The sequence below is a fragment of the Salvelinus fontinalis genome, chromosome 2, assembly GCF_029448725.1.
Source record: "Salvelinus fontinalis isolate EN_2023a chromosome 2, ASM2944872v1, whole genome shotgun sequence".
In the NCBI taxonomy this organism is placed as follows: Eukaryota; Metazoa; Chordata; class Actinopteri; order Salmoniformes; family Salmonidae; genus Salvelinus; species Salvelinus fontinalis.
The window spans coordinates 59,405,619-59,432,257 of record NC_074666.1 but is presented as its reverse complement, the minus strand read 5'-3'; the positions used below and the strand labels follow the sequence as shown (position 1 = coordinate 59,432,257).

At 40.9% G+C, this 26,639-nt stretch overlaps 1 protein-coding gene across 2 annotated transcripts in view; it reads right to left on the bottom strand.

Annotated features, from left to right (window-relative positions):
• Nucleotides 1–869: 869 nt before the first annotated feature.
• The window catches only part of LOC129822200 (carbonic anhydrase 4-like), a 43,220-nt gene continuing 17,450 nt past the window's right edge, over nucleotides 870–26,639 (bottom strand). The window contains exons 2-8 of one of the 2 annotated variants that reach the window (XM_055880274.1): nucleotides 13,464–13,508; nucleotides 12,988–13,152; nucleotides 7,802–7,947; nucleotides 5,969–6,061; nucleotides 4,037–4,103; nucleotides 3,288–3,451; nucleotides 870–2,397 (exon numbers count right to left, since the gene is read on the bottom strand). In XM_055880274.1, coding sequence (XP_055736249.1) covers nucleotides 2,218–2,397; nucleotides 3,288–3,451; nucleotides 4,037–4,103; nucleotides 5,969–6,061; nucleotides 7,802–7,947; nucleotides 12,988–13,152; nucleotides 13,464–13,508 — 860 coding nt within the window. In that variant the 3' untranslated portion in view covers nucleotides 870–2,217. The remainder of the gene's footprint in view (nucleotides 2,398–3,287; nucleotides 3,452–4,036; nucleotides 4,104–5,968; nucleotides 6,062–7,801; nucleotides 7,948–12,987; nucleotides 13,153–13,463; nucleotides 13,509–26,639) is intronic. The other variant, XM_055880283.1, reaches the window with a different exon arrangement.

The following is a 26,639-nucleotide window of genomic DNA, read 5'->3' as shown; positions in this document are numbered from 1 at the left end:
TGCCAATCATGCATACACAACATGAGCAAAATATGTGGACACCTGCTCGTCGAACAATGAACAATTTGACAATGAACCAGACAGACCAAAGCATTGAAAAGGCATGTCAGTAGTTTATTGTTCAATCGGAACACATTCTCCATATCACTTATAACATTTTCAAGCATTACAAACAAACAAACTAAACTATTCAATGCTTTTGAACGTCAACATACATCATTCCAAGAGTACAGGTATTTTGAACTGGTCAGAAACCACTTGATAATGCAGTCAATTTAACTTTTTTGGGTTGGTTCTTCTTTCTGATAGATGTCAATATATAAACTTTTAAATAACTAGCTATATAAATAACATCAACAGTGTGTCTTTATATGTTAATATACACATACTGTAAGGACCGATGCTGGGAGACGAGAAGCAGGTACAGGGAGTGAACATTTAATGGATAATAGACAAGAAACAAACAAGGACAGCGTCTGGACAGGGGAAAACATAACGACATCAATGTTGACACGGGGAATAAACTGAGGAGCAGACAGATATAGAGGGGCAATCAACAAAGTAAAGGAGTCCAGGTGAGTCCAGTGAGCGCTGATGCGCGTAATGATGGTGACAGGTGTGCGTAATGTAGGACAGCCTGGTACCCTCGAGCGCCAGAGAGGGGAAGCGGGAGCAGGCATGACACATACAGTACATAAATACATGTGTACAAATGTCAGAGTATATAAATATAACATTGGTGCGTTATGAAACATTTCTAATTTATTCCCACTTCAATCTTGTCTTATTCACAAGAAACTCACAAATCTCTTGCTTGAATTAGCTCGATAGAAGCCATGTGAATAAACAAAATGAGAAGTCAAAATGTAGTAATAATTCACAGTGGGTATAATTCAATGCATCCGAGACCCTGCAGTACAAGCCATGGACACAAGTCGCATGTTCGCAAAGATGAAGCTGAGACAGTTTAATTGGCCTAGCTGGTGGAGAAGGAGTATAAAGTTACTGAAGTGTCCATGGTGGCTGGGTAGAAAGCTGTGCTACAGTTGTACAGTCTGTATGGTACTGTACTGTAGTTCTGTTACAGCAAGATTACAGCACGAGAGAACATGCAGATCAATGCTAAATGGATAATTGGTCAGAACGCTGTAATGACAATGGTTCAATAAGTATCAATCAATAAGTAAATTTTTCAAATCAATTGATTAATCTATCTATTTATTAATTAATTATTTATCTTAAACATTGCTGTATTTAGCTTCTAGAAACTGCGGCTTCAGAATCCCCCTGTCACTTGCCTCATGACCTAATGTCAGAACAGTTTTGCAGGGAGCCGACAAGCTCTTCGCCCCATCACTGCATCATCATCATTATTATCCTCCATCTCCTCCTCGTGGAACTCATATGTGACTGGGGATCTGGGAGTCGGGACAGGGACAGTTCAGCCTCTTAACTCGGTAACACACAGAATAGCATGGTCCGTTGCGATCATCATCAGCCTGTGCCCTTCTATTACCCTATGGTGGGTGATTCACCTGGAGCTAGGGGACCTCCGTTCCCCTCACCCCTCAGATAATTTGCCCGGCCCGTGGTGGGTGGCATAGAATCCCCACCTGACTGGTGACAGTGGTGGTGGAAATAGGAGTTGCAGAGGGCAATGCAGAGGGAAAGGCAAGGCCATGGCATCTCTCTCTTCTCCTCTCCTAGGTTTTAACTGGAGAGTATTTATGAGTGCTATCTATTATTAGCTATGACAAACCATTCACACATTCCGTTCTAAGAACATGGTCACGTGCCAGTCTAGTACCAACTAGGTCATGGATTTATTGACGTCTATGTTTAGACTCTAGTGCAGCGACCCAACGACCTGAGCACTGAGCAGAGGCTCCTCACATTTTGTATTGTAAATTTAGGCTGAGGACTCTAAATTGATCTGACATTGGACGGTGAGGGAGGTTGAACCTATGGACTGTAGGACTTGTGAACTTTAGAACTCGAGCTACAGAACTCGATAATTCAAGAACTCTAGAACTCATGAATCACTATGATGTATCGTAAGGGCCTGGGGCGTGTTGGTTTTCAGGCTGAATGTTTAGGGCATGGCTGTTGGTTGGTGCTGTACTTTAGTTTGTCAGTTGGTTGTTTGGTTTTTGGTTTTGAGAACTCATTGTGTTCATGCATGTCGTGGTGCGGCTCACTCAGAAAGCCTTCCTTCCTCTAGTTGGGCTGTGACAGTCCCATCGCCATGGTGAAGGAGGCCATGAGGATTGCAGTGCTGGCCACTACCACAACGCCTCCCGACCGGTACACCACGCGGCCATTCAGGGGCTGCACCGGCCGGAATGTACCCACCATAGGCTTGCCATCCTTAAACTGGAGGTCTGAGAACACCCGCAGCTCGAAGATGGGAACACACAGGCACAAAGGTCACTGAGACGCAGTTGATATTAAAAGTAACAATAAGTATCATATAAAATGAACACAGTGTATCTACTGGTGCGTTTTGTTCAACTACTCAAAGCCAGACTAACAGACTCTCTTCACAGAAGTATTTTTAGACAGACAGAATGCCTCGGCTCTCTACCACATAACTTCTCTGCTTCCAGAGTGTTTCATAAGGTACAAACAGTGGTGGGGAAAGTATTCAGTTGTCATACTTGAGTAAAAGTAAAGATACCTTAATAGAAAATGACTCAAGAAAAAGTGAGTCACCCAATAAAATATTACTTGAGTAAAAGTCTAAAAGTATCTGGTTTAAAATGTAATTAAGTACGGTGGTAGAAAAGGTACTGAATTGTCATATTTGAGATAAAGTCAAAAGTGTAAGTAAATGTTATCAATCAAATTCCTTATATTAAGCAAACCAGACAGCACGATTTTCTTGTATTTAAAAAAATGTACAGATAGCTAGAGGCACACTCAAACATAAATTATAAACACAGTATTTGTGTTTAGTGAGTCATTTTTGTTGGGATGTTTAGTGAGTCATCTCTTCAGAGGCTGTAGGGATGAAAATGTGTTGATAAGTGTGTGAATTTACCTGCTGTCCTGTCTGAGCATTCGAAATGGAACGAGTACTTTTGGGTGTCAGGGAAAATGTATGGGAGTAAAAAATACACATTTCTTATGGAATGTAGTGGAGTAAAAGTAGTCAAAATATAAATACTTAAGTAAAGTACAGATACCCCCAAAAACTACTTAAGTAGTACTTCAAAGTATTTTTACTTTACCTATTTTTACTTTTACACCACTGGCCAGCAAGATGTTGGGTTAACGAGCTGCTCTACCTGGTCTCTGCTGAGAGGGATGGGCTTCTCGAACACAGTCCAGATCACAGACTCAGTACAGCCGGGGGTGGTGAGGGAGCCCTTGTAGCGGTAGTAGTTGGTTAGGTTCTGCTGGGGAGGAATCAGCTGTTCCAGAGAAACTGAGACCAGAGTTGTATTGGCACCTGCAACAACACAGCGTACATTGAGAAACATTGAGCAATGAAACAAACAGACAAATTGTATTTGCTACACTGAAGTTATATTAATCTTAGCAAAACAGTGGTGTCGGTACCTGCAGACAAACAGAATGCGGGAGAAACAGAACAAATTGAGACAAATTATTTCTGCAATGCACATGTTACATACTGTACAAAGTTACATTCATCGTAGCATGTATTCATGGAAACGTTGGCATCTTGGGGCTGATAGGACAAGACACAGAGGAAAGCATTGAAGAAATTATGGAAGACATCTAATCACCTCAGCCTTTCTTGTTGATCGTTGCGCATCAACAAAATGAAACTACTGTATGTAATGATGAACAGTATCTGCTACACAGGAACTAAAATACACAGAATTAATTATGTATTACATGTACAAAGATACATAAATCTTAGCAGATACTCATTTCAGTGTCTCAGCTGTGAGTGTAGCTTTGTATGCAATTTTGTAAATCAAATTTATGAGACATGTTATATTGTTAGCAAGATGGATCTGAATAACACATACGGTTGCTAGAGGAAATATTAGTTATGACATTTATTCACCAGTCGTCATGATGGTCTGGAGGGCTCTTACAACAGGATCATATTTTCTGTTGGCACTGAGGGATTCCTGAAAACGATACGAAATAAGAATCATGACACGTACATACAGTGCCTTCGTAAAGTATTCAGACCCCTTGACTTTTTCCACATTTTTGTTACTTTACAGCCTTATTCAAAAATGGATTAAATTGTTGTTATTTTTTTACTCATCAATCTTCACACAATACCCCATAATGAAAAATATATATATTTTTGAAAATGTTGCTAATTTATAAAAAATATCACATTTACACAAGTATTCAGACCCTTTACTCAGTACTATGTTGAAGCACCTTAGGCAACGATTACAGCACCGAGGATTCTTAGATATGATGCTACAAGCTTTGCACACCTGTATTTGGGGAGTTTCTCCTATTCTTCTCTGCAGATCCTCTCAAGCTCTTTCATGTTGCATGGGGAGTGTTGCTGCACAGTTATTTTCAGGTCTCTCCAGAGATGTTCGATCAGGTTCAATTCCGGGCTCTGGCTGGGCCACTCCAAGGAAATTCAGAGTCTTGTCCCAAAGCCACTCCTGTGTTGGCTTGGCTGTGTGCTTAGGGTAGTTGTCCTGTTGGAAGGGGAACCTTCGCCCCAGTCTGAGGTCCTGAGCCCTCTGGAGCAGGTTTTCACCAAGGATCTCTCTGTACTTCGCTCCGTTCATCTTTCCCTCGATCCTGACTAGTCTCCCAGTCCCTGCCGCTGATGCTCATCCCCACAGCATGATGCTGCCACCACCATGCTTCACCGTAGGGATGATGCCAGGTTTCCTCCAGACGTGATGCTTGGAATTCAGGCCATAGAGTTCAATCTTGGTTTCATCAGACCAAATAATCTTGTTTCTCATGGTCTGAGAGTCTTTAGGTGCCTTTAGGCAAACTCCAAGTGGGCTGACACGTGCCTTTTCCTGAGGAGTGGCTTACGTCTGGTCACTCTACCATTAAGGCCTGATTAGTAGAGTGCTGCAGAGATGGTTGTACTTCTGGAAGGTTCTCCTATCTCCACAGAGGAACTCTAGAGCTCTGTCAGAGTGACCAGCAGGTTCTTGGTCACCTACCTGACCAAGGCTCTTATCCCCCGAATACTCAGTTTGGCCATGCGGCCAGCTCTAGAAAGAGTCGTGGTGGCTCTAAACATCTTGAATTTAAGAATGATGGCCACTGTTTTCTTGGGGACCTTCAATGCTGCAGAAATGATCTGTGCCTCAACACAACCCTGTCTCGGAGCACTACGGACAATTGCTTCGACCTCATGGCTTGGTTTTTGCTCTGACATGCACTGTCAACTGTAGGAACGGACCTTATATAGACAGGTGCGTGCCTTTCGAAATAATGTCCACTCAATTGAATTTGCCACAGGTGGACTCCAATCAAGTTGTAGAAACATCTCAAGAATGATCAATGGAAACAGGATAAACCTGAGCTCAATTTCGAGTCCATTGCAAAGGGTCTGAATACTTATGTAAATAAGATATGTGTTTTTATTTTGACTAAATTTGCAAACATTTCTAAAAACCTGTTTTTTCTTTGTCATTATGGGGTATTGTGTGTAGATTGCGGAGAAAAAAAAATGAAATCGATTTTAAAATAAAGCTGTAATGTAACAAAATGTGGAAAAAGTCAAGGGGTCTGAATACTTTCCGAAGACATATCTACATACAACTCAACATATAAATATACGTATGCCTACATAATATTCTAAATCACATACAAGACAAAGACAGTAGATTTACATTAGGGTTATTGCAGGGTCCTATAATGCATGCATAATATAATGTAATATCATTATCCTCCACATTTTAAGTCTTGCTATGGATATATCTATTCAAAGTCAAAGATTGACTGGGTATGGCAAATAGTTTAGCAAATATGAATAAAAACATATTGAAATGTTAACCTCATAGAAAAATCCAAGGACTGCAACTCCTATAGGGTCTTTCAAGGCATCTTCCAATTTTGAGTATTCCTCATTCATGTGAACAATATGCAGCTGTAGAAAAGAGTGTCAATAGAAATGTGTTACAGATAATGTCACAAGCCATTCCCAATAGTAGCATTTAAACACCATCTGGGTTCAGGTTATGGATTTGTTATCAATTTGATTGTGTTTAATTGACCGTGAGAAAATGTCAATCAAAAGTTGTTTACAAAATAAATGCCTGTAATGACCTGTGCGTATATTGTTCTGCTGTTACAACCACTGTGTTTGTGTGTGTGTGTGTGCTTGCATGCGTGTGGCCATCCTACAGTGCATTCAGAAAGTTTTCAGACTCCTTGAATTTTTCCACATTTTGTTACAATACAGCCTTATTCTAAAATTGATCCCTAAAATGTTTTTCCTCATCAATCTACACACAATGCCTAATTATTACAAAGTGAAAACAGGGTTTTAGACATTTTTGCAAATGTATTAAAAATAAAAAACAGAAATACCTTATTTACATATGAGACTCGAAATTGAGCGCAGGTGCATCCTGTTTCCATTGATCATCCTTGAGATGTTTCTACAACTTGATTGGAGTCCAACTGTGGTAAATTCAATTAATTGGGCATGATTTGGAAAGGCACACACCTGTCTATATAAGGTTGAACAGTTGACAGTGTATGTCAGTGCAAAAACCAAGCCCTGAGGTCGAAGGAATTGTCCGTAGAGCTCTGAGAAAGGACTGTGTTGAGGCACAAGACTCTTCCTAGAGCTGGCCGCCCAGCCAAACTGAGCAATTGGGGGAGAAGGTCCTTGTTCGGGGAGGTGACCAAGAACCCGATGGTCACTCTGACAGAGCTCCAGAGTTCCTCTGTGGAGATGGGAGATCCTTCCAGAAGGACAATCATCTCTGCAGCATTCCACCAATCAGGCCTTCATGGTAGAGTGGCCAGATTGAAGCCACTCCTCAGTAAAAGGAACATGGCAGCCCACTTGGAGTTTGCCTAAAGGCACCTAAAGACTGTCAGACCATGTGAAGCAAGATTCTCTGGTCTGATGAAGCCAAGACTGAACTCTTTGGCCTGAATGCCAAGTGTCACGTCTGGAGGAAACCTGGCACCATCTCTACGGTGAAGCATGGTGGTGGCAGCATCATGCTGTAGGGATGTTTTTCAGTGGCAGGGACTGGATGACTAGTCAGGATCGAGGGAAAGATGAATGAAGCAAAGTACACAGAGACCCTTGATGAAAACCTGCTCTAGATTGCTCAGGACCTCAGACTGGGGCGAAGGTTCACCTGCCAACAAGACAACAACCCTAAGCACATAGCCAAGACAACGCAGGAGTGGTTTCGGGTCTAAGTCTATGAATGACCTTGAGTGGCCCAGCCAGAGCCCGGACTTGAACCTGATCGAACATTTCTGGAGGGACCTGAAACAGCTGTACAGCAACGCTTCCCATCCAAGCTGACAGAGCTAGAGACGGTCTGCAGAGAAGAATGGGAGAAACTCCCCAAATACAGATGTGCCAAGCTTGTAGCATCATACCCAAGAAGACTCGAGTCTGAAATCGCTGCCAAAGGAGCTTCAACAAATTACTGAGTAAAGGGTCTGAATACTTATGTAAATTCAATATTTCAGTTTTTTCCTGAAAACCTGTTTTTGTTTTGTCATTATGGGGTATTGTGTGTAGATTGATGATGAGGGAAAAAAACAATATGATACATTTTAGAATAAGGCTGTAAAGTTTTTAAAAAGAAAGTCAAGGGGTCTGAATACTTTCTGAATGCACTGTACATGACATTACCTCCATGGGGTACTGCTCTCCGTCAATAGTGTGTTCCGACCCTGGTCCTCCGTTCTTTCCCCAGTGCAGGTGGAACTGCACTACCTTATAGGGCGTCTCCAGGTCTCCACCAATCACATACGGTTGGTGAGGCACGTTCACCTGAACTTGAGGGGGAAGACACAGTGGAAATCAGACAACAAAGGACTAAAAAACTTTATACATATTTATAGAAAACTGCATGCTTTTGGAGGGAGGTGGGGGAGGTCAATGACAGCATGTTTTATCTTTGAATTAAAACATTTCCAGTTAAAAGGCATATTTCTAAATGTGCACATTCTTTACACTATTTAAAAAATATATATATTTCACCTTTATTTAACCAGGTAGGCTAGTTGAGAACAAGTTCTCATTTACAACTGCGACCTGGCCAAGATAAAGCAAAGCAGTTCGACACATACAACAACACAGAGTTACACATGGAATAAACAAACATACAGTCAATAATACAGTAGAAAAAGTCTATATATAGTGTGTGCAAATTAGGTAAGATAAGAGAGGTAAGGCAATAAATAGGCCATGGTGGCGAAGTAATTACAATATAGCAATTAAACACTGGAGTGATTGATGTGTAGAAGATGAATGTGCAAGTAGAGATACTGGGGTGCAAAGGAGCAAGATAGATAAATAAATAAATACAGTAAGGGGATGAGGTAGTTGGATGGGCTATTTACAGATGGGCTATGTACAGGTGCAGTGATCTGTGAGCTGCTCTGGCAGCTGGTGCTTAAAGCTAGTGAGGGAGATATGAGTCTCCAATTTTTGCAGTTCGTTCCAGTCATTGGCAGCAGAGAACTGGCCAATTCTTCCTTTGGGGGTAACCAGTGAGATATACCTGCTGGAGCGCGTGCTACGGGTGGGTGCTGCTATGGTGACCAGTGAGCTGACATTAGGCAGGGCTTTACTTATCAAAGACTTGTAGATGACCTGGAGCCAGTGGGTTTGGCGACGAGTATGAAGCGAGGGCCAGCCAATGAGAGCGTACAGGTCGCAGTGGTGGGTAGTATATGGGGCTTTAGTGACAAAACGGACGGCACTGTGATAGATTGCATCCAATTTGTTGAGTAGGGTATTGGAGGCTATTTTGTAAATGACATCACCGAAGTCGAGGATTGGTAGGATGGTCAGTTTTACAAGGGTATGTTTGGCAGCATGAGTGAAGGATGCTTTGTTGCGAAATAGGAAGCCAATTCTAGATTTAATTTTGGATTGGAGATGCTTAATGTGAGTCTGGAAGGAGAGTTTACAGACACCTAGGAACTTGTAGTTGTCCACATATTCTAAGTCAGAACCGTCCAGAGTAGTGATGCTGGACGGGCGCACAAGGGTGCGTTCTGAGCCCTCTCCTGTACTCCCTGTTCACCCACGACTGCGTGGCCATGCACGCCTCCAACTCAATCATCAAGTTTGCGGATGACACTACAGTGGTAGGCTTGATTACCAACAACGACGAGACGGCCTACAGGGAGGAGATGAGGGCCCTCGGAGTGTGGTGTCAGGAAAATAACCTCACACTCAACGTCAACAAAACAAAGGAGATGATTGTGGACTTCAGGAAACAGCAGAGGGAGCACCCCCCTATCCACATCGATGGGACAGTAGTGGAGAAGGTGGAAAGTTTTAAGTTCCTCGGTGTACACATCACGGACAAACTGAATTGGTCCACCCACACAGACAGCGTTGTGAAGAAGGCGCAGCAGCTCCTCTTCAACCTCAGGAGGCTGAAGAAATTCAGCTTGTCACCAAAAGCATTCACAACTTCTACAGATGCACAATCGAGAGCATCCTGCCGGGCTGTATCACCGCCTGGTACGGCAACTGCTCCGCCCACAACCGTAAGGCTCTCCAGAGGGTAGTGAGGTCTGCACAATGCATCACCGGGGGCAAACTACCTGCCCTCCAGGACACCTACAAAACCCGATGTCACAGGAAGGCCATAAAGATCATCAAGGACAACAACCACCCAAGCCACTGCCTGGTCACCCCGCTATCATCCAGAAGGCGAGGTCAGTACAGGTGCATCAAAGCAGGGGCCGAGAGACTGAAAAACAGCTTCTATCTCAAGGCCATCAGACTGTTAAACAGCCACCACTAACATTTAGCGGCCTCTGCCAACATACTGACTCAACTCCAGCCACTTTAATAATGGGAATTGATGGAAATTATGTAAAAATGTACCACTAGCCACTTTAAACAATGCCACTTAATATAATGTTTACATACCCTACATTACTCATCTCATATGTATATGTATATACTGTACTCTATATCATAGACTCTAGATCTTGCCATCTTTATGTAATACATGTATCACTAGCCACTTTAAACTATGCCACTTTATGTTTACATACCCTACATTACTCATCTCACATGTATATACTGCACTCTATACCATCTACTGCATCTTGCCTATGCCGTTCTGTACCATCACTCATTCATATATCTTTATGTACATATTCTTTATCCCTTTACACTTGTATAGTAGTTGTGGAATTGTTAGGTTAGATTACTTGTTGGTTATTACTGCATTTTCGGAACTAGAAGCACAAGCATTTCGCTACACTCGCATTAACATCTGCTAACCATGTGTATGTGACAAATACAATTTGATTTGATTTGATTTGATTTTGGGCCAAATTCAAAACAACAGAAATCCCATAATTAAAATTCTTCAAACATACAAGTATTTTACACAATTTTAAAGATACACTTGTTGTAAATCCAGCCACAGTGTCCGATTTCAAAAAGGCTTTACGACAAAAGCACACCATATGATTATGTTAGGTCAGAGCCAAGTCACAGAAAAACACAGCCATTTTTCCAGCCAAAGAGAGGAGTCACAAAAAGCAGAAATAGAGATAAAATTCATCACTGACCTTTGATGATCTTCATCAGATGACACTCATAGGACTTCATGTTACACAATACATGTATGTTTTGTTCGGTAAAGTTCATATTTATATCCAAAAATCTGAGTTTACATTGGCGCGTTATGTTCAGTAGTTCCAAAACATCCGGTGATTTTGCAGAGAGCCACATCAATTTACAGAAATACTCATAATAAACATTGCTAAAAGATACAACTGTTATGCATGGAATTTTAGATCCTCTTCTCCTTAATGCAACCGCTGTGTCAGATTTCAAAAAAACTTTACGGTAAAAGCACACCATGCAATAATCTGAGTATGGCGCTCAGAGACCAACACAACCCAAACAGATATCCACCATGTTGTGTAGTCAACAGATGTCAGAATAGCATTATAAATATTGACTTACCTTTGATGATCGTCATCAGAATGCACTCCCAGGAATCCCAGTTCCACAATAAATGTTTGTTTTGTTCGATGATGTCCAAATAACTCCTTTTTGTTAGAGTATTTAGCCCAGTAATCAAAATTCATGACGCGCGATCACTAGGTACAGACGAAAAGTCAAAAAGTTCCGTTACAGTCCGTAGAAACATGTCAAACGATGCATAGAATCAATCTTTAGGATGTTGTTGACATACATTTTCAATAATGTTCCAACCGGAAAATTCCTTTGTCTTCAGCAATGCAATGGAACGCAAGCTAACTCTCTCACATGAATGCGCATGGTCAGATCGTGGCACTCTGGGAGAGACCTTACTCAATCCCCTCTCATTCGCCCCCACTTCGCAGTAGAAGCCTCAAACAAGGTTCTAAAGACTGTTGACATCTAGTGGAAGCCTTAGGAAGTGCAACATGACCCAATTTCCACTGTATCTTGGATAAGCAAAGAGTTGAAAAACTACAAACCTCAGATTTCCCACTTCCTGGTTGGATTCTTTTCTCAGGTTTTTGCCTGCCATATGATTTCTGTTATACTCACAGACATCATTCAAACAGTTTTAGGAACTTCAGAGTGTTTTCTATCCAAATCTACTAATAATATGCCTATCCTAGGATCTGGGCCTGAGTAGCAGGCAGTTTACTCTGGACAAGCTTTTCATCCGGACGTGAAAATACTGCCCCCTACCCAAGAGAGGTTAACCTCTAAGTGTGTAAATCCCTCTAGCAGGGATCAAATTCGACAACATCCGGTGAAATCGGAGCGTGCCAAATTCAAAATACAAAATCGTAATAATAAACATTCATGAAAATACAAGGGTCCTAGATCATTTAAAAGCTTTACTTCTTGTTAATCGAGCCGCATTGTCAGATATCAAAAAGGCTTTACGGCGAAAGCATACCATGCGATTATCTGAGGACAGCGCCCCTCATACAAAAGCATTACAAACATTTTCCAAACAAGCAGAGGCGTCACGGAAGTCAGAAATAGCAATAAAATAAATCACTTACCTTTGAAGATCTTCCTCTGTTTGCAATCCCAAGGGTCCCAGCCACATAACAAATTGTCCTTTTGTTCGATAAAGACCTTCTTTATATCCCAAAAAAGTCAGTTTAGTTGGCGCGCTTGATTCAGTAATCCACCGGTTTCCCTCATTCAAAATGCATACAAATTAATCTCACAAGTTACCAATAAACTTCGTCCAAACAAGTCAAACAACGTTTCTAATCAATCCTCAGGTACCCTAATATGTAAATTGTCAATAAAATTTAAGACGGAGAATAGTATGTTCATTACCGGAGATAAATAACGATGTGCGCGCTCTCATCCACGCACGCCACAATACTACAGCCAAAATAGGAGCCACCTAGAAAAACTACAAATTCTAGCTCATTTTTCAAAAAACAAGCATGAACCTCTTTCAAAAGACTGTTGACATCTAGTGGAAGCCCTAGGAACTGCAATCTGGGAGATATTCCTGATTTTCCCATAAACAAGGATTTGGATGGGCAGACACCTAAAAAATAAAAAAGGTTTTCGCCTGCCATATCATATTTTCCTCGGGTTTTCGCCTGCCATATCAGTTCTGTTATACTCACAGACATTATTTTAACCGTTTTAGAAACTTCAGAGTGTTTTCTATCCAATACTACATGATTCCATGTGTTATTTCATAGTTTTGATGTCTTCACTATTATTATACGATATAGAAAATAGTAAAAATTAAGAAAAACCCTTGAATGAGTAAGTGTTCTAAAACTTTTGACCGGTAGTGTATGTTTTTAAGGATGTGCGTATGACCACAAACTTTTATATAGACTGGCCTAAATTAAACATACCAGAGTGTCCATTGTTTTTGATCAGGCCACGGAAGGAATCCTGGTATTTTCTGAACTGGAAGGGTGTGAGGCGCTCATCTGGTAGGGTCTTCCTGTGGACGATGTTGATGGGGGATTGGGCTATGCCTTCACAGTCTTTGTTGGCATGATACCACTTCTCAGGTCCTGTAGAACGGTGAGGAGAGAAAATACTGTACATCATCAAGCTCTGACTACAAGCCACAAATGAGAAATGTTCAAGTTTATGTTTGTCTGAGTAAAACTGTTTTGAATGGGTAAGTGTTTAATTGGGAGGCGAGGGAGGGAGGGACAGCTATGGATGGATAGGTGGGTGTAGAGGAAGTGGATTTGTGGCTGTAACTGTCAACTCCCTCCTTTCACAAGTTGAACTTGTGATGATGACACAAAGGTAAGAGAGGATCCAAGTCAGTGCAGTGTGTTGTATGGAAAGTTCAGTCACGGTGTATCAAAATCACCATTACAAGGGGTGGCACAGGTATGCTGGGACTGGTAGCACCAATCTGGAACAACAGGAGAAACATAAGGGAGCCACATGGTCAGTGTTATACTCCATACATAAAATGTAATCAAATTACACAATCTGTTTTATGACTGTAATACATTGTTAAAGACCTACTTCAGGTTCCCTAGCACCTCATTTATCATCTGATTTACTTAACAAATCTAAATAGGTGGTCCAGGTATCCTCATGACATGGCACAAGTGGGGGGTGGGCCTTTCCTGTTTTGTCCGCTAATGCTCTTCTTTTGTTCCCGCATGCAAGGGAGGAGGCCGATGACCTCAGAGTGCACCCATCAGACCAACTCCTTGAATTGCCAACTCCTTGAATTTGTGTCTAAAAAACTCTATTTTGCTCAAAACCTATATTTTGCTCAAAACATGTTTTTTTTACCCTTTAAGACATGGCCCGTTTTAAACATCCCACTTTGGGCTGGATGTGCCAATAAGTAGTTCATACATGCATAATCTATGAGCAAAATTATTGTTTTACCCGAATTAGTCACGAAATGCCTAGTTTGAAATCCACTGTTTTCTGGCAGCTGTGCGACACCATTTTCCCTACATTTACCCCCACAAGGGCCAGCCCAATAGAAATTTGAGTTTCTGCCAATGAGCTTCAGAACCTCACCAATTGAGTGACAGCTAGGAGGACGTGCACACAGTAGAGCAAGAGAGAGAGCAATTACGTGGCGCACATATCTGCACATTTGTGACGTAGTACGCAATTTTCGTGGCCGGTACTTTCAGAACCACCCGCTAAAAAGTATACAAAAGTTCTAGAGAATATCTTTAAAAGGGGCAATCAGCAGTTGCTAAATCCTTTTTAGGACAAAATTTATAAAATGTATCAATGGATTCTTGAAGAATATAACTTAAATGCCTCATGAGCTTAGTTTAACCGCTGTACCCCATCAGAACACAAAATATAAGCTTGTTTTACTCCAATGTTAGTAAACAAAGTAAATGTAAACAAACACTGTATAGCCTCAAAACATGGTTAAAGATATAATTTCGATATCATGGATACATCCATATCGCTGTCCATGAATTTGAAAGTGATTATACCTCCAGCCCCATGTCTCAGCTTTTTATGGAAACAGTGGTGGGGAGTACGCTTTGTTATTGTTTCAACTGCTTATTGGCCCTTTAGTGTGTGTACTTTACTTTATATACAGTGCCTTTGGAAAGTATTCAGACCCCTTGACTTTTTCCACATTTTGTTAAAATTGATTAACTAAATAAAAATCCTCAGCAACCTACACACAAAACCCATAAAGACAAAGCGAAAACAAGTTTTTTGAAATGTTTTGAAATGTATTACAAATAAAAAACAGAAATACCTTATTTACAGAAGTATTCAGACGCTTTGCTATCAATCAAATTTCAATCAAATGTATTTCTAAAGCCCTTTTAACATCAGCCAATGTCACAAAGTGCTGTACAGAAACCCAGCCTAAAACCCCAAACAGCAAGCAATGCAGATGTAGAAACACAGTGGCTAGGAAGAACTTCATAGAAAGGCCAAAACCTAGGAAGAAACCTAGAGAGGAACCAGGCTCTGAGGGGTGGCCAGTCCTTTTCTGGCTGTGCAGGGTGGAGATTAGCCAAGATGGCCAAGATGTTAAAACGTTCATAGATGACCAGCAGGGTCAAACAATAATAGGCACAGTGGTTGTAGAGGGTGCAACAGGTCAGCACCTCAGGAGTAAATGTCAGTTGGCTTTTCATAGCCGATCATTCAGAGTTAGAGACAGCAGGTGCGGTAGAGAGAGAGAGAGTCAAAATCAGCAGGCCCGGCACAAGGTAACACATCCGGTGAACAGGTCAGGGTTCCATAGCCGCAGAAAGAACAGTTGAAACTGGAGCAGCAGCACGACCAGGTGGACTGGGGACAGCAAGGAGTCATCAGGCCAGGTAGTCCTGAGGCATGGTCCTCCGAGAGAAGAGAGAAAGGGAGAAAGAGAGAATTAGAGTTACTTAAAACCTCTACCACTTCTCTCTCCCGGATCCGGGATCCTCCCCATCAAAAAAGCTGACTAGCATAGCCTAGCCTAACGGGACAGGGATATCATATAATATAATTTTCATGAAATCACAAGTCAAATACAGCAAATGAAAGATAAACATCTTGTGAATCCAGCCATCATTTCTGATTTTTAAAATGTTTTACAGCGAAAACACAATATGTATTTCTATTAGCTAACCACAATAGCCAAAGACTCATATTTTCACCATTTTTCTACCGCATAGGTAGCTATCACAAAACCGACCAAATAGAGATATAATTAGTCACTAACCAAGAAACAACTTCATCAGATGACAGTCTTATAACATGTTATACAATAAATTTATGTTTTGTTCGAAAATGTGCATATTTGAGGTATAAATCATAGTTTTACATTGCAGCTACCATCAAAAATATCACCAAAGCAGCCAGAATAATTACAGAGAGCAACGTGAAATACCTAAATACTCATCATAAAACATTTATGAAAAATACATGGTGTACAGCAAATGAAAGATAAACATCTTGTGAATCCAGCCAACATTTCAGATTTTTTAAGTGTTTTACAGCAAAAACACAATATATATTTCTATTTGCTCACTACAGTAGCCAAACACACAACGCAATTTAATCCCCGCCAATATAGCTTGCACAAAACCGACAGAATAGAGATAAAATTAATCACTAACCTTGAACAACTTCATCAGATGACAGTCTTATAACATCAGGTTATAGAATACACTTATGTTTTGTTCGAAAATTTGCATATTTAGAGCTACAAATCCTGATTATACATTGTGAATACGTAGCATCGATTCACCAGAATCCCCAGAGATATTTTGGACACTCACCTAATCTGACCAAAGAACTCATCATAAACTTTACATAAAAATACTTGTTGTATGGCAAATGAAAGATACACTGGTTCTTAATGCAACCGCCGTGTTAGATTTTTAAAAATAACTTTACCATAACAAACAGCTTGCGTTATTGCGAGACAGCGCCCGCCAAAACGGCGGAGAATAGAAATAACATTTTCCACAGAAATACAAAATAACATCATAAATTGTTCTTCCTTTTGCTGAGCTTCCATCAGAATCTTGTACAAGGAGTCCTTGGTCCAGAATAAATCGTTGTTTGGTTTTAGAATATCCTTTTCTCCTGTCGAATTCGCGCCACAATGCTAGCCAATATTGATAACGTTCCCATCTTCTCTCTACGCAAAGAACGGAAAACTCCAAAAGTCCCAATAAACGTTGAATAATCTGATAAAACTCGGTTGAAAAAACATACTTTACGATGTTATTATCACATGTATCAAATAAAATCAGAGCCGGAGATATTAGCCGTGTATACCAAACGCTTATCAGAAGACAATATGGAGGTGCTTCGCGCGCCTAGGTAGAGAAAGGAAATTCCTGACCTGCCACTCCAAAAGCTCTTGTTCGACCTCAGATCAAGCTAAACACCCCATTCCACTGCCTGTTGACATCTAGTGGAAGGCGTAGGACGTGCATGCATATCGATAAATATAAGCCAGTTGAATAGACAGGCCCCGGAACAGAGCCTCGTTTTCAGATTTTTCACTTCCTGTATGGAAGTTTGCTGCAAAATGAGTTCTGTTTTACTCACAGATATAATTCAAACAGTTTTAGAAACTTGATAGTGTTTTCTATCCAATAGTAATAATAATATGCATATTGTATGATCTAGAATAGCGGACGAGGCAGTTTAATTTGGGCACGATTTTTTTCCAAAGTGAAAATAGCGCCCCCCTATTGACAAGAAGTTTTAATGCCAGGTCGCAGTTGTAAATGAGAACTTGTTCTCAACTGGCCTACCTGGTTAAAAAAAGGTTACATAAATAAATAAATAAAGGCTAGGGCTGATTTCAAGGTTTTACTGCTAAACTACAAGGCATTACATGGGCTTGCTCCTACCTATCTTTCCAATATAAAGATCTTTCCACATACACTACTGTCACAAGATGCAGGTCTCCTTATTGTCCCTAGAATTTCTGAGCAAACAGCTGGAGGCAGGGCTTTCTCCCATAGAGCTTCATTTTTATGGAATGGTCTGCCTATCCATGTGAGAGACACAGACTCGGTCTCGAACTTTGAGTCTTTATTGAAGACTCATCTCTTCAGTAGGTCTTATAATTGAGTGTAGTCTGGCCCAGGGCTGTGAAGGTGAACGTAACGGCACTGGAGCAACGAACCACCCTTGCTGTCTCTGATTGGCCGGTTCCCCTCTCTCCACTGGGATTCTCTGCCTCTAACCCTATTACGGGGGCTGAGTCATTGACCTACTGGTGCTTTTCCATGCCGTCCCTAGGAGGGGTGCGTCACTCGAGTGGGTTGAGTCACTGACGTGATCTTCCTGTCTGGGTTGGCGCCCCCCTCGGGTTCGTGCCGTGGGGGAGATCTTCGTGGGCTACACTCAGCCTTGTTTCAGGGTAGTAAGTTGGTGGTTTGAAGATATCCCTCCAGTGGTGTGGGGGCTGTGCTTTGGCAAAGTGGGTGGGGTTATATCCTATATCCACAGTGTCTCCCGACCCCTCCTGTCTCAGCCTCTGGTATTGATGTTGCAATAGTTTATGTGTCGGGGGCTAGGGTCAGTCTGTTATATCTGAAGTATTTCTCCTGTCTTATCCGGTGTCCTGTGTGAATTTTTATTATTTTTTTATTTTATTATTTCAACTTTTTTTAACTAGGCAAGTCAGTTAAGAACAAATTCTTATATACATTGACGGCCTACCAAAAGGCAAAAGACCTCCTTTTGGGACGGGGGCTGGGTTTAAAAAAAATAACATATAAATATAGGACAAAACACACATCACAGCAAGAGAGACAACACAACACTACATAAAGAGAGACCTAAGACAACAACACAGCATGGTAGCAACACAACATGACAACAACATGGTAGCAAAACAACATGGTAGCAGCACAAAACATGGTACAAACATTATTGGGCACAGACAACAGCATAAAGGGTAAGAAGGTAGAGACAACAATAAATCACGCAAAGCAGCCACAACTGTCAGTAAGAGTGTCCATGATTGAGTCTTTGAATTAAAACTTCTTGAGAATACAGGGGGTGCTGTTTTCGCATTAGCATAATTTTCTCTACAGATTAAACTGCCTCTTATTCAATTATTGCTCTTACTATATGCATATAATTAATACCATTGGATAGAAAACAATCTATAGTTTCTAAAACCGTTTCAATTTTGTCTCTGAGTGAAACAGAAGTCATTTGACAGCACTTTCCCTGACCAAGAAGAAGAATGCAAGATGTGTATGCTCGCTTCAACGCTCTGCCTATATATGGTCACGCCACCTATGACCCGAAACACACTTCATTCGTCTTCCTCTGGGTGTCAAGAGGACGTCAGAGGAGAAATTTTTTGTTTATCTTGTACTGACGTGAAATAAGACCTATTTCTTTGGCGTGACCGACAACTTCCGGTTCTCTGAATCGCGCGATTTGGAGGTGCGATTGTCTACTGTTTTGCTGCCGTTACGGATGAAAACTATCTCCGTCTCGAAGTTTGTTTGATACATGTGACCATATCATCGTAATGTATGTTTTTTCAATATAGTTTAATCAGATTATTTGAATTTTTTCGGGAGTTTTGCCGTGTTCCGTTCTGTGAGTTTTTTTACTTTGGACAGATCCATGCCAGTCGACCAGTACCTATGCTAAATGAAGAGGGAAAGTTGCCATTATGAATGGATTGAACGACTCATCAGGACTAAGGACACCTTGATCAACATTCTGATGAAAGATCAGCAATAGTAAGACCCAATTTACGATGTTATTTCATATATCTGTCGTGCATGTGAACTGGTCGTGGGCGCCCAGCTGGTTCTGGCTGGCGTGGCTATGCTAATTTAGCGCTACATTTTGTTTTCGCTATAAAACATTTAATAAATCTGAAATATTGTTTGGATTCACCAGATGTTGGGCTTTCAATATCTGTACACTGTGTATTTTTTCTGAAATGTTTTAAGATAAGTAATTAGTTATATGACGTTGGTCTCTGTAATTGTTCTGGCTGCGTCGGCACTATTTCAGATTGCAGCTGCAATGTAGAACTGTGATTTATACCTGAAAAATGCACATTTTTCAAAAAAAAACTATGCTATACCATAAATATGTTATCAGACTGTCATCTTATGAAGTTGTTTCTTGGTTAGTGGCTATATATATTTTTATTTAGTCGAATTAGTGATAGCTACTGACGCAGGAAAAAACTGTTGGAGTAAAAAAATTGTGTCTTTTGCTAACGTGTTTAGCTAATAGATTTACATATTGTGTCTTCCCTGTAAAACATTATAAAAATCTGAAATGGTGGCTTTATTCACAGGATCTGTATCTTTCATTAGGTGTCTTGGACTTGTGATTTAATGATATTTAGATGCTACTATTTAATTGTGATGCTATGCTAGCGATGCTAATCAGTGTGGGGGGGGTGGGGGGTGCTCCCGGACCCGGGGTAGGTGCTCGGTAGAGGTTAAGAGATTGAGATAAAACTGTCCAGTTTGAGTGTTTGTTGCCGCTCGTTCCAGTCGCTAGCTGCAGCAAACTCAAAAGACGAGGCCTAAGAGGGTTTTATAACCTCACTAGGGTAGGGGGCACTATTTTCATCTCCGGATGAAAAGCGTGCCCAAAGTAAACTGCCTGTTTCTCAGGCCCAGAAGCTAGGATATGCATATAATTGGTAGATTTGGATAGAAACCACTCTAAAATAATGTCTGTGAGTATAACAGAACTGATATGGCAGGAAAAAAACTGAGAAAAATCCGTCCAGGAAGTGGGATATTTTTATGTTTGTAGTTTTCCATTGACTGCCTATACAGATTCCAATGACTTAGGACTCAAATTGCATTTCCTATGGCTTCCACTAGATGTCAACAGTATTTAGAAATTGTTTCAGGCTTGTATTCTGAAAAATGAGGGAGTAAGACCACTCTGAATGAGTGGTCTGGGAAAGTCCCCAGAGCTGTTCGCTGCGCACGACCGAGAGTGCTGTCGTTGCCTTCTTGTTTTCCTTTTATATTGACAAAGCTATTGTCTGGTTGAAACATTTTTTGATTATTACTACTAAAAACAACCTGAGGATTGATTATAGACATCATTTGACATGTTTCTACGAACTTTACTGATACTTTTCGGATTTTTTGCCTGCCTGTTGTGACTGCCTTTGAGCCTGTGGACTACTGAACAAAACGCGCCAACAAAACAGGTTTTTGGATATAAAGAGGGACTTTATCGAACAAAACAAACATTTATTGAGTAAATGGGAGTCTTGTGAGTGTAACCATATGAAGATCATTAAAGGTAAGTGATTCATTTTATTGCTATTTCTGACTTTTGTAACTCCTCCACTTGGCTGGTAACTGTTTGTAATGATTTGTCTGCTGGGCGCTGTTCTCAGATAATCGCATGGTATGCTTTCGCCGTAAAGCCTTTTTCAAATCTGACAGAACGTTTGGATTAACAAGAAGTTAATTTTTGAGTCGATGTATAACACTTGTATGTTTTATGAATTTTTATAATGAGTATTTCTGTTTTTGAATTTGGCGCTTTGCAATTTCACTGGATGTTGGCCAGGTGGGGCGTCCCACAAACCCTAGAGAAGATAAATAAGCATCAACCAGTTGGTCTTGCGATCTGATGGCCGAATGGTAAAGAACATCTAGCCGCTCGAGATCACCCTTACCTGCTGATCTATAAATGATGTCTCCATAATCTAGTATGGGTAGGCTGGTCATCTGAATCAGGGTTAGTTTGGCAGCTGGGGTGAAAGAGGAGCGATTATGACAGAAGAAACCAAGTCTAGCTTTAACTTTAGCCTGCAGCTTTGATATGTGCTGAGAGAAGGACAGTGTACTGTCTATCCATACTCCCAAGTACTTGTATGAGGTGACTACCTCAAGCTCTAAATCACACCTGTGGGGAGAGGGGCATTCATCTTACCAACCACATAACCTTTGTTTTGGAGGTGTTCAGATCAAGGTTAAGGGTAGAGAAAGCTTGTTGTAGAACATTTCACACAAAATCGGGGGAGGGGCCAGCTGAGTATAAGGCTGTATCATCTGCATATAAATGGATGAGAGATCATTCTACTGCCTGAACGATGTTGTTGATGTAAATTGAGAAGAGCTTGGGGCCTAGGATTGAGCCTTGGGGTACTCCCTTGGTGACAGGCAGTGGCTGAGTCAGCAGATTTTCTGACTTTATACACTGCACTCTTTGAGAGTGGTACTTAGCAACCCAGGCCAAAGCCCACTCAAAGACACCAATACTCCTTATCCGGCCCACAATAATGGAATTGTCTATTGTATCAAAAGCTTTGGCCAAGTCAATAAAAATAGCAGCACAACATTGCATAGAATCAAGGGCAAGCCAGTCAGTTGACTATTGACAAGTTTTTCCAACGCTTTTGATAAACAGGGCAAAATAGAAATAGGCCTATAACAGTTAGAATCAGCTTGATCTCCCCTTTAAATAAAGGACAAACCGTGGCTGTCTTCCAATCAGTGGGAACCTCCCCAGAAAGGAGAGACAGGTTAAAAAGGTTGGAGATAGGCTTGGCGATGATAGGAGCAGCAACCTTAAAGAAGAAAGGGTCTAAACCATATGACCCAGATGTTTTTTGGGGGTCAAGTTTCAGGAGCTCCTCTAGCACCTCGGACTCAGTGACTGCCTGCTGGGAGAAACTTTGTAGCGGGGGAAAAAGAGGGAGAAGCATCGGGGAAGGTCGCATTAGAAGGGGAGGGAGATATTGGACGGGCAAGGAGGCATGACTGAGTCAAATAGGAATCCTGACTTAATGAAGTGGTGATTAAAGAGCTCAGCCATGTGCTTCTTGTCAGTAACAACCACATAATCAACTTTAAGGGACATGGGCAGCTGTGAGGAGGAGGGTTTATTCTCCAGGTCTTTAACCATTCTCCAGAACTTCTTGGGGTTAGACCTACAGTTAGAGAACTGTTTTTAATTCTCATTTTCTTTACGGGGGCTTGTTTGTTAACAATACCACTGAAAACATAAAAAAAGAAGGTCCAAGCGTCTTCGGCAGAGGGGATCAAGCTGATTCTATAACATTTTACAGAGGCCAGTTCATGAAGGAAGACTTGCTCATTAAATTTTTTAGCAAGCGTCTATGACAAATCAGGACAGGTTGTTTCACTGAGCAGCCATTACGAACCAGGCTGTAAAACAGTGATCACTAAGGTCATTACAGAAAACACCAGACTGATACCTATCAGGATTATTTGTGAGGATAACATCAAGAAGAGTAGCCTTTTCTGGGTGTTTGGAGTCGTACCTTGTGGGATTGGTATATTTAGGGAGTCCCATTGCTTTAGGACTTGGTCAGGTGGTTTAAGCATGTCCCAGTTTAGGTCACCTTTCAGGACAAAATCAGACTTGGTGTAAGGGGCCAGGAGAGTGTTTAGGGCAGGTAGGGCACAGGCCGGTGCTGATGGGGGGGCGATAGCACCCAGCAACAGTAAACAAAGAGCTATTTGAAAGTTTAATACATAAAACCAGTGAATAAAATTGTTTGGGGATAGACTTGGTGGAGACAACCAAGCACTGAAGGTGATCCTTGGTAAAGATTGCCACTCCCCCACCTTTGGAAGATCTGTCTTCCCGAAAAAGGTTATAACCAGAAAGGTTAACATCAGTATTCAAACACTCTTCCTTAACCACACATTTTTAGTTCTAGTCAAGATTCTAGCAGCCGTGTTTAGCACTAACTGAAGTTTATTTAGTGCTTTATCCGGGTAGCCGGAAAGCAGAGCATTGTAGTAGTTTAACCTGTTGGGGATGGGGGCGCTGTTTAGACTATTTATGCTAATTGGGTAATTTTTGAAACGGCTTCCCACAAAATCCTTGATCGTACAATATGCATATTATTATTATTATTGGATAGAAAACAGTCTATAGTTTCTATAGGAGTTGAAATTTTGTCTCTAAGTGGAACAGAGCCCATTCTACAGCAATTTCCCTGACATGGATTCAGATTTCAGAAATGTTGGCCACTGTTCTGAAGTCAGTTAAAACGGCACTGATATTGCTATGACTATACGGACACTTCTTACGTCTTCCCCTGGATGCCTTTACGTGATGACGATTCCAATGGGGTCGATTGCGCGTTCACAGGCCCCACAAATGAAAAAACCCTGTAGCTAGTCACTCTTTTGGAGCTGCGTCATGCGCCTAGAGGACACCGGCCCGCTCCTGTTCCAAGCATTAGTGAAGGGGGTAATATTACTCGGGTCATGTTTCTACTCGTTATGGGAGTTAAAAACATCATAAGGTAGTTAATTTAAAGCGTTTTATAGCAATTTATATCCGTTTAGTGCGATTTTGGGACATTTATTTTTGCAACGATGTGAATAGTTGGGCACGCTTTTCAGTTCATCCCGAACGCAGTAGGCATTTCCACATGGCAAGAGGACAGCTTTCCACCAAAAGACGATTGCTCTCAAGAAAGGATCCTTTGCCCAAGATACTGATGGAAGAACAGCTCAAGGTAGGACATTTTTATTATGATAAATCGTGTTTCTGTCGAAACATTTTAGTGGCTTAGGACGCCATGTTTTATGACGTAGCTTCGCTAGGCGCAAACTGTATTGAAAAGTAAGGATAAATTAAAAAATGTTATTCCGCAATTGTATTAAGAATTAAATTGTCTATCAATCCCTGTCCACCCTATATTTTTTAGTCACGTTTATGAGTATTTATGTATAAGAGTAGATCACTGTCTAAGTGGCGCAAGGACTTTTTCTGACCAGCTTGTCTACATTTCACATTGTCTAACCATGATTTTGGTGGCTAAATATAAACATTTGCGATCAAACTCTATATGGAATGTGTAATATGATGTTACAGGAGTGTCATCGGAAGAATTCTGAGAAGGTTAGTGAAAAAATTAATATCTTTTGGCGATGTTGACTTTTATCGCTCACTTTGGCTAGAATCAATGCTGGGCTGCTATGTGCTATGTGCTACGCTAATATAACGATTTATTGTGTTTTCGCTGTAAGACACTTAGAAAATCTGAAATATTGTCTGTGTTCACAGGATCTGTGTCTTTCGATTCGTGTATGCTGTGTATTTTTACGAAATGTTTGATGATTAGTAAGTAGGTAAACACGTTGCTCTAAGTAGTTTTTCTATTCCATTTGTGACGGTGGGTGCAATTGTAACCTATGCCATCTACCTGAAATATGCACTTTTTTCTAACAAAACCTATCCCATACCATAAATATGTTATCAGACTGTCATCTAATGAGTTTTTTTGTTGGTTAGGGGCTATAAATGTCTTAGTTTAGCCAAATTGGTGATGGCTACTGGTGTTGGTGGACAAATAAAAGATGGTGGATTATGCTAATGTGTTTTTAGGTAATAGATGTACATCTTTACATATTGTGTCTTCCCTGTAAAACATTTTAAAAATCGGATAAGTTGACTGGATTCACAAGATCTGTGTCTTTCATTAGCTGTATTGGACTTTAATGTGTGAAAGTTAAATATTTTAAAAAAATATTTTTTTTGAATTTCGCGGCACTGGTTTTTCAGTGGGGGGGGGGGGGGGGGGGGTGTGCCGCTAGCGCCACGCTGATTATGGACAGATTAATCTAGAATGGACAAAAGCAGGGATACAGGGATCATTTTTGGAGAGAAAGTTTCTGATTTTTGCAATGTTACGAAGATGGAAGAAACCTGTCCTTGAAACAGGACTGATCTCTCTTTTGACGAACATCTCAAGACTGAGTAATGCCGAGGTCCTTCACAGTTTTATTTGAGACGACTGTGCAACCATCAACAGAAGGTCTCTTTGTTTCTTGGGACCTAGAACTAGCACCTCTGTTATGTCCGAGTTTAAAAGTAAAACATTTGCCGCCATCCACTTCCTTATGGCTGAAACACAGGCTTCCAGGGAGGGCAATTTTGGGGTTTCACCATGTTTCATCGAAATGTACAGCTGTCCGCATAGCAGTGAAAGTTAAAATTAAGTTTTCGAATGACATCACCAAGAGATAAAATATATAGTGAAAACAATAGTGGTCCTAATATGGAACCTTGAGGAACACCGAAATGTACAGTTGATTTGTCAGAGGACAAACCATCCACAGAGACAAACTGATATCTTTCCGATAGATAAGATCGAAACCAGGCCAGAACTTGTCCTTGTAGACCAATTTGGGTTTCCAATCTCTCCAAAAGAAGTGGTTATCGATGGTATCAAAAGCAGCACTAAGGTCTAGCAGCACGAGGACAGATGCAGAGCCTCGATCTGACGCCATTAAAAGGTAATTTACCACCTTCACAAGTGCAGTCTCAGTGCTATGATGGGGTCTAAAACCAGACTGAAGCATTTCATATACATTGTTTGTCTTCAGGAAGGCAGTGAGTTGCTGCGCAATAGCTTTTTCATTTTTTTTTGAGAGGAATGGGAGATTTGATTTAGGCAGATAATTTTTTATTTTCTGGGTCAAGGTTCGGCTTTTTCAAGAGAGGCTTTATTACTGCCACTTTTAGTGAGTTTGGTTAACATCTGGTAGATAGGGAGCCGTTCCGTTTATTATGTTTAACATAGGAGGGCCAAGCACAGCTCTTTCAGTATAGTTGGAATAGGGTCCAGTATGCAGCTTGAAGGTTTAGAGGCCATGACTATTTCATCAATGTGTAAGGAGATATAGTATTAAAAAACGTGAGTGTCTCCATTGATCCTAGGTCCTGGCAGTGTTGTGCAGACTCAGGACAACTGAGCTTTGAAGAAATATGCAGATTTAAAGAGGAGTCCGTATTTTGCTTTGTAATGATCATGATCTTTTTGTCAAAGTAGTTCATGACTGCTGATTCAATTTATCTCTTGGAGAATGTTGATTTTTAGTTAGCTTTGCGACAGTATCAAAAATACATTTAGGATTGTTCTTATTCTCCTCAATTAAGTTGGAAAAATAGGATGATAGAGCAGCAGTGAAGGCTCTTCGATACTGCATGGTACTGTCTTTCCAACCTAATCGGAAGACTTCCAGTTTGGTGTAGCATCTTTCCGTTCCAATTTTCTGCAAGCTTGCTTCATGGCTCGGGTATTTTC